The 9,116-nt window shown below is 40.9% G+C and overlaps 1 protein-coding gene across 1 annotated transcript; it reads left to right on the top strand.

The window, feature by feature from the left end:
• The first annotated feature begins 257 nt into the window (after positions 1-257).
• LOC124041125 (voltage-dependent anion-selective channel protein 2-like) lies at positions 258-7,020 on the top strand. The gene is made up of 9 exons (XM_046358332.1): positions 258-363; positions 1,741-1,812; positions 2,110-2,159; positions 2,420-2,572; positions 2,779-2,831; positions 4,839-5,066; positions 5,399-5,549; positions 5,943-6,000; positions 6,671-7,020. The coding sequence occupies exons 2-9, from the start codon at positions 1,746-1,748 to the stop codon at positions 6,760-6,762; spliced, it is 852 nt and encodes a 283-aa protein (XP_046214288.1). The 5' UTR covers positions 258-363; positions 1,741-1,745; the 3' UTR covers positions 6,763-7,020.
• The last annotated feature ends 2,096 nt before the right edge of the window (positions 7,021-9,116 follow it).

Genomic DNA, 9,116 nt, shown 5'->3' with positions numbered 1-9,116 from the left:
GAACTACTTATATTCTTCAAATTTGAGTCGTATTCCACGGGTTCAAACATAGTTGTCCATGAGAAGTTACACACGGAAATGGATGAATCTATGATAAATACATATTTCTATGCATAAGGGAAAAAGGGTGCGTAAGAATGTTTTTTGTATTGTCAGAAAAAAATCTAGTCACAGCCAAAAGCCTTTTAAACTTTTGATTTTGTAATTATTTTGTAATGAATCTGCAAGTATTTTTTTTTAGACAGGCAAACATGTGACAGGTAGAGGGGTCTTTCGGTTGATAGGCTGGATTTCATTACATTGCAGTCTCCTTCAAGTCGCCCTCCAACCGGTGAAGTTTACTGCTAGCCTCATCTTTTACTGGTAAGTAAGCAACTAAACTGGATTTTATTTTAAAGGAACTAAACGACATTTGCCGCGGTTTATGACCACGCTTGCCCGAGGACTGACTGACACACTATCGCTAAATGTGCCTAGCATTAGCTATCTAACTAATGAGCTTTGCTGTTGGACCAGTATGTAACCTTATACGAGAAAGGACAACTCATGTCCGCTGCACATGTGTGTTAAATGGCGTTCACCAGATTACTTTGAGCTGCTCTAGGATAATGACCTAGCTAGTAACATTAATGGAGTCTCTGAATTGTACAATACCCAGTAGTTGATTTAATGGGACGGACAGGGTAGGAGCCAGTAATTGGCTGGGGAGTGGACATATGTATCAAAACGTCATGCCAATAAAGCGAATTGGAATTAAACTGAGTGAAGCGCTTCCCAGACCTACATTCCCCTGCCTGGCTTTAACTGAGTGAGTCACTGAGGTGTGGCCCAGCGTCAGTTCAGATAAATTAGCTATCCAGAACCAGACAGGCCACTTATCATACTCACTCAGATTATCAACGTCTGCAAGGGAATCCTTGCTCTGAGCTGATAGAGCTGGCTGTTATAGACAGGCAACCACACTCTTTATTGTATATTGCATGGCTATCCAACCCTGTTCCTGCAGAGCTACCATTCAGTAGGTTTTCGTTCCAACTATAATCTAGAGCAACTAACTATAGTAATTAGCTGGTTGATAAACTGCATCACGTTAGTTACAACTGGGGTTGGAGAGCCCTGGTAAAGTAGTTGCCTAGTGGATGATTAGCTGTGTTGGATGAGTACTTATGTTCATAGACAGGGACTACTAGCCTTTTGGGGCCTCTAAGCGTGCAAAACATTTTAGTGACTCTTGACAGTGGAGAGAAATGTGAGTTTCCTGCAATACACATTTTGCCTTGACTTATGCCATTTTAATTATATCAGAGTGAGCATGACTAACAAATCAATGGTGGTCCGTCCCCTGGGCGCCTTCCCCTGCTTTGGGTAACTGGTCAGTATTAGGCCATGATAGCTGGCTAGACTAATTTACCAATCTAAAAATGATGACATGGCTAGTTGAGTGACTGACATAACGAGAAATTGCTGATGCACAAGCAAATGTTGAACTTTAACCCATGTGTATTTTACTATTCAAGCTTTAAACCGTAAGTTGAGACCCTGACAGGGTACCTAAAATACAAATGAAATGTTTTTTGTTGTTGTTGGGGACCTGCTAGCGGCCTGGGACCCTTATGTCGCTTATTATTCCTATCCCTGTTCATAGATTCAAACGAAATTGGTTTCCAAAGCAGGCAATTTGTAAATCAAAATTAACTCTGACTATTGTGTAATGTATACATTATTTTCTCCCTGCTACAGGTGTAATGGCTGTGCCTCCATCATATGGTGACCTCGGCAAGTCCGCCAAGGACATCTTCAGCAAAGGCTATGGTACTGTACATTTCACTCAAATAAATATACTGTAGTGGTCATTGTGTTTGTAATGAAACACATTTGTTTCAGAACACGAAGAACCAATAGGGTGAGTTTATTTGAGGGATTCTAAACCAATAGGCAGGATGGTGTTCTATCTATAGATAAAATATATCTCTCTCGGCTCTGCATGTCATCCTGTAAGATGTTAGTGTATGAAGTATTACATTGTGCTAACACTGATTTTATTTAATGACTATTTCCCATTTGTGAAATATGCATCAGTGGTTGACTGACTTTGCTTTCTCCCTGAAGGGTTCGGCCTGGTGAAGCTTGATGTGAAGACCAAGTCCGGCAGCGGAGTGGTAAGTTGGCTTATTTTCTTTCTAATTATGTCTACTTTCAAAATGAATGTAGAACTATCTCTATTCTACTACTGTGTATGTGGTCTTTATGATTGCAGTAATTGTGTAGTACTTTGAATTTACAACCCAGAGAGCTCTACAGGAGCAGTGTAGTTCAATACTCTCTTTGACAATAAAAACCCAAGTGAATTAAGATATTTTTACAACATTTTGTATTTATTCATATCCTGATGTGAACCTTTTTTACAAATGTTCTGCAGGAGTTCAAAACAGCTGGTTCCACCAACACAGACACCAGCAAGGTGGCGGGCAGCCTGGAAACCAAATACAAGAGGTCAGAGTACGGCCTGACCTTCACAGAGAAGTGGAACACTGACAACACCCTGGGAACAGAGATCACCGTCGAAGACCAGGTTCGGATTCAACAAAGCTTTATTGAAAATGCTTTTTGTAACACAATTGTTGTTGTGTTTGGAGTTTCTCACAATAGCCTTGACACATAATTGAAAAGAAAGCGGATTCAAACAAGTAATGAATGTTCAATATCTAGTGATCACATGAAATGCTGGAAGATGAAACTTGTGTTACCAGTCTGGTTCTCAGTTCTTGTTTTCTTTAGATTGTCAAGGGTCTGAAGCTGACATTTGACACAACCTTCTCACCAAACACTGGGTAAGATCACAAATGTACAATTTCAATGCAGAGGACCAGTTCTAAAAATGTATGCATTCACTACTGTAAGTCGCTCTGGATAAAAGCATCTACTAAACGACTAAAATGTGGTTCTAGTACTTAAAATGGTGTTTCATGTGTTTGGACATATGGGTACTGATGGTATTAACATATAGCGAGCCAAGAAGAGTCAGTCCAGCACATAGTGTCCTTACATGAAGGTAACATGATCTGGGGTGTGCAGTCCTCACAGGCTTGTGGGTAGATCTGAGGTGACTGGGCCAGTCAAATTATCTTCAGCCTGAAATGGCACTCATCTGTGTAGAATTTATTATCACATCCATGGCATGTGTTTCCTTGCTTGTATATTTGAATGGAGATGTTTATTCTCCTAGTTGGGCTCCAGATTTTGACAATTTAATCAAACAATTTTGGGGTGGCTAAAACCATGATTCGGTCAAGCTGTAGCCTAAAGTGCATTACTAGATTTTAATGTATTATATAAATAGTAAAGTCTTGTCTTTTTCGTCAGTAGGACGAGCTGTCGCTAATGGGATCCTAATAAAATCCAAATATCTGGATTCCTCCATGAAAGTCTGTGCCCCTGTGGCTGTTTCACTCGGCATGCTCGGAGTAGGTTAGAGGGAAAAATGGCAACTGCTGTGACTGTTGGAGAGAAGGGCCTCAGCTTTCTGTAGGTATTACATTGTATTTCTCAACTCTCAATACTGATTGTTTAAGCCTAGTTTTCAACCAAAATAACTGGTGTGTTGCTGACGTATACAGAGCACTGGTAGTGCACATCGGCCATTTGAGGTCATTGCATAGGCCTATATAGACGTCATTGGGTAGTATGCAACAGTTTTTTTATTACATCCAATTTGTAAGTCGCTCTGGATAAGAGCGTCTGCTAAATGACTTAAATGTAAATGTACATTTAATTTACTGTTCGATTAATTAATTACAAGGCTAACTAGCAGCCTATTATATTAAGCAATCTAGTTAATGAGTTTTGATTTTACACTTCCCAAATGAACCAGCCTATGAGCTATTTGTACATAAAAAGATGCTAGCAAATGTAATGTCTATTGAATAAAATAAATCTGCAATTCTGGGCCCCAATTTTGCGAGTAACGTTATAGCAATAATGACCCATTTGTCAACCCATAATGCACATAATAATATCTTGATCGTGTGTTTCTGCTTGGACATGTTAGATGAAACAATGTATTTCTTGAATTATACCATCTCAGTAGCACTGTGAAATACTTTCTAAGATAGGTTTTGGTCACACACAAAGCTATGCAGTAGTTCCTCCCCAGCCAGTCCACATAGTATCGGCTTTCCTGGAAGTGTAAATCCCGTGGCGACACATGGTGGGCCACATGTTGGGGTTGTGGGGAGGAGGGGGGTGTTGCTGCATATCCACTGAGCTCTGGGGGAGGTGTTTCCGCTAGGTACAGATATAGGATTTGGGAGGGGAAACTGATCCTAACTTTAACCATTAATGGGGGGGAGGTGCAAAACTGACCCACGGTCAGCATCTAAGGGCAACTTCACTCTGCTGAATTGTACAGCTTGTCACACTGCCTAGGCTATCAGTTTAGAACTGGCCTTAGTGTCATTTAGCACAAACATTTTATGGGGCTCATAATAAAGTGTTATTGTAATCTCTAGTTGCTAATGCTGTGTGTGAATGGAGGCTGTGTGTTTGTGCACTTACTGTAAACCTCGTTGGCTAGTGTGTAATGACGATCCCGAAAGAAATTGCTCAGGATTTGTATTGCTTGTGGACTATTTTATTAGGAACATAAGACTGTGTATGTGTGAATTACTACTGGAGTGAGAGGTTTTCAAGCTCTTGGTTTCTCCCAATTGCCTTCATATTCTGTTACTGTTGCTACATTTCCATTAGACTGGTTATTGTAGGCCTGAGCTGTTTGGCTGTTCAATAACAATGTTTAACTTCAGAATGTAGACTAACAATGTTTTTTGCTACAACGACAGCAAGAAGAGCGGCAAAGTCAAGACCGCCTACAAGCGCGAGTTTGTCAACCTGGGCTGTGACGTTGACTTTGACTTCGCTGGCCCCTCTATCCATGGAGCGGCCGTCGTGGGTTACGAGGGCTGGCTCGCCGGCTACCAGATGACTTTTGACACGGCCAAGTCTAAGATGACCCAGAACAACTTCGCTGTGGGATACAAGACCGGAGACTTCCAGCTGCACACCAACGTGTAAGTGAGAGCATACAGTGTATACAAGTGTATGAATTTCCAGTCCTCTGCTATGTGCATACAATACCAATTACCTTCAAGGGAAAACATTGTCTATTCAATTGTGTGTATTTAAAAAAAAAAAAAGCTCACACAGAAACAATGAACATAGATGACCGGACAGCGGTAGTCAACCTGGAAATTATAGTAATCATTGAATATCTGATTTAATAATGATTTAACCAGGGATCAAAACGTCAGGCCCTACAAACTGCATAGCATGGTAAAGGCTAGGACTTGACAAATATTATCACTCCTTCTCTCCCTAATCTTGTCCCTGGTGGTTGTTACAGTAATGACGGTGTACAGTTTGGTGGCTCAATCTACCAGAAAGTGAGTCCAGCGCTGGAGACAGCGGTCAACCTTGCCTGGACTGCCGGCAGCAACAGCACAAGCTTCGGCATCGCAGCCAAATACCAGCTGGACAAGAGTGCCTCCATCAGTGTAAGTACTGTGCAGGAGTGACTCTCTTTGGGCCAGTTTTCCCAGACAGAGCTTTAGTCTTGTCCAGGACTAAAAAGCTATGTCAATTGAGGTTTTCCATTGAATTCACATTTGAATTTTGTCCAGGACTTGGCTTAATCTGTGTCCAGGAAACCATCCCTTTGTCTTACTGTATCCTAAGTACACATGCAAGAAATGCTCAAGTACTTACTAGTGCTGTTTTTTACACTCACCACATACTTACTAGTGCTGTCTACTACTGCTACAGCACTCGCCACATTGTCTGGCTCTCCAGGATCAGAGTTGCCCACTCTAGTTTAGAAGGCTGCCGTCGTTAGGAACCTTCCTCTGCCTTTTGGCTTGTAAGTTAAACAATTGATTCTGTCTTTTCAGGCTAAAGTGAACAACATCAGCCTGGTCGGTCTTGGATACACCCAGACGCTGAGACCAGGTAAGACCTCGTTTTACAGGAGATTTAATGATTCTCTTACTGCTGTTACTACAGGTTCTCTAAGTTCCCTCAAGTTGAAATGTTAGATTACCACTCTTGTCTGTAGCCCACTACTTCTCTATGAGCAACCCACACTGGAATGCAACATCCTCTTCCTGAACCAAAGTGCTCAACGTGACCTGCATACAGTACTGCATCTGTAAAAGAAACACATTGGACAGTACAGTAAATGGGGTGGGGGGGGCGTAGGACTCTTTCAGTTAGTGCACGTATACACTCGGTACCAAGTTGATTTTAAGATGATGCTTTACTGGAGACACAAAGCAACGGTCGGCCAATAGAGAGATTCTATGTAAATTTCAGCAACTGCCATCATGCATGCTGTTTTGAAGGGGCGATCTCAACTTGATCGCTAATCATCTCGGCAAGTGAGTCCCCAGTAATGCAATGTCCTATTCACGTTGCTGTCAATGTGTCTCGGTGTACTGTTATTGTTGGAACGTAAGGAACGTAAGGAATTTCACTGCTTTGATAGTAGGCTAGTATGGCACATGTCTCAACAGTACTATCGTCCGGCCAGCGGGCTTGCTTAATTTCCATCTCTGGTTGACACCTAATTTATTTTACCCTCATCCTGAATGCGAGCCTTGTTGTCTCTCCTCTGTTGCAGGTGTGAAACTCACGCTCTCTGCCCTGGTGGATGGCAAGAGTATCAACACTGGAGGCCACAAGCTGGGCCTGGGGTTGGAACTGGAGGCCTAAACTATCCTCATGGCGAAGGGGATAAGGGAATATCAGCAGAATCTGGCCTTATAATGTATTTCCAACTCAAACCAGCAAGAGGATGTACCATGGAAAGGGGGCGTGTTCAGAGGCTACAACAACAAGAGAAAGAAACACTACGGTCTTTTACTTTTTTTTTACTGTTTTATGACGGTAGCTATTTCCGTCATTCTTTGGTGTACATGTTTGCTTTGTAGTTTCCATTAAAAGACACTTGCAGTGGGTCAGTAATTTATACACCTTCTCATTGTATCTATCCAACACTGCCATGACAATGAAATGCGCCACACCATTCTCATCCCAATGTGACCAGAAACTTCACTTACAGTGCATTCAGAAAGTATTCAGACCCCTTGACTTTTTCCACATTTTGTTACTTTACAGCCTTATTCTAAAACTTATTATTTTAAATATATAAAATCCCCCCCTCATCAATCTACACACAATACCCCATAATGACAAAGCAAAAATTGAAATATCACAGTGACATAAGTATTCAGACCCTTTACTCATTAGTTGGTCACCTGTAGCTCCTATATTTATCCCTTAAGTATTCTTCCTTATATGGTGAGTTGTCAATTGATTGGTTAAATGCGGTGGGTGCTTTTGGGCATACCTTACTGATTTGACCACTTCTAACCAATCATTTGGTATTCTGTCTGAAGACATTTCTCATTTACAACCACGTTCTTCAGCACGCTATTTCCCATTTATTTAATTACTGTCATATGACATCTCAAACCCTGATGGGTATATCAAAGCTGTACATGAAGAACTCGCTTAATCGGAACAGTTTTTGGGTGGCTTGAAAAATCAAGTGTTTGAGCTCTACAAACCAACTCCTGATTTTTTTTTTTTTTTTTTTGTGTTATGATCAACTGTGACCTTGGGAGGTCTTGATTATCAGGGTTTCTTTAAAGATGGGACAATCCCAACCTTTCCTTAACATTTTAAAATATGTTTATCGACAATCTCACCATGTAAAGGAACAACTTAATTTAACCCATTTATGAAATGCACCAGACTGGATTTGTCAATTCCATCAGACCCCATAAAAGGCATTTCATTTCTTGTCCAAAGTGTTTAAAGGCCTTGCTTGTTTCATTCTAACATTTAGAGTATTTAAGCACTTAATACAAATCTATACTTTTTCTACCATTGTATAATGCTTCAGGGATAATTTCATTGGCATGTTTTTCTAGATTCAGAACATAAAACAAGATTCATATATTTAAAAAACAATGTTACACAACATGCAACAATTTCAAAGACTTTACTGAGTTACAATTCATATAAGGAAATAAATCAATTGATATTAATTAGGCCCTAATCTATGGATTTCACATGAGTGTGAAAGAAGATATGCATTTGATAGTTAGATACTGTACCTTAAAAAAAAATGGGCCTCAGGATCTTATGGTATTTTTGTGCATTCAAATTGCCAATCGATAAAATGCAATTAGTTGTGTTGTCCATAGCTTATGCCTGCCCATACCATAAGCCCACCACCGCAACCATGGCTGGCATGGTTACACATGGTCTGCAGTTGTGAGGCTGGTTGGACGTACTGCCAAGTTCTCTAAAACAACTTCTGGCAACAGCTCTGGTGGTCATTCCTGTAGTCAGCATGCCAATTGCAAGCTCCCTCAACTTGAGTTATCTGGTATTGTGTTGTCTGACAAAACTAAAAATCTATAAATGCAACATGTAAAATGTTGGTCTCACGTTTAATTGGCTAAAGTAAAAGATCCCAGAAATGTTCCAGAGGCACAAGAAGCTTATTTCTCTCAAATTTTGTGCACAAATTTGTTTACATCCCTGTTAGTGAGCATTTATCCTCTGCCAAGATAATGCAGTTGTGGCATCTCAAGGAGCTGATTAAACAGCATGATCATTACACAGGTGCACCTTGTGCTGGGGGCACTAAAAGGCTAAATGTGCAGTTCTGTCAAACAACACAATGTAATAGATGTCTCAAGTTTTGAGGGAGAGTGGAATTGGCATGCTGACTGCAGGAATGTCCACCAGAGCTGTTGCCAGAGAATTTAATATTCATTTCTCTACCATAAGCCGAAACCTACAGAATTTTAGAGAATTTGGCAGTATGTCCAACTGGCCTCACAACCACCGACCAAGTGTATTGCATCCTGTGGGCGAGCAGTTTGCTGACTTCAACGTTGTAAACAGTGCCCCATGGTGGCATGGGGTTATGGTATGGGCAGGCAAAAGCTACGGACAATGAACACAAATACATTTTATCGATGGCAATTTGAATGTACATAGATGACGTGACGAGATCCTGAGGCCCATTGTCATGCCAATCATCTGTTCAC

This window comes from Oncorhynchus gorbuscha, linkage group LG08 (genome assembly GCF_021184085.1).
Source record: "Oncorhynchus gorbuscha isolate QuinsamMale2020 ecotype Even-year linkage group LG08, OgorEven_v1.0, whole genome shotgun sequence".
In the NCBI taxonomy this organism is placed as follows: Eukaryota; Metazoa; Chordata; class Actinopteri; order Salmoniformes; family Salmonidae; genus Oncorhynchus; species Oncorhynchus gorbuscha.
This window is presented reverse-complemented; position numbering and strand designations above follow the sequence as displayed.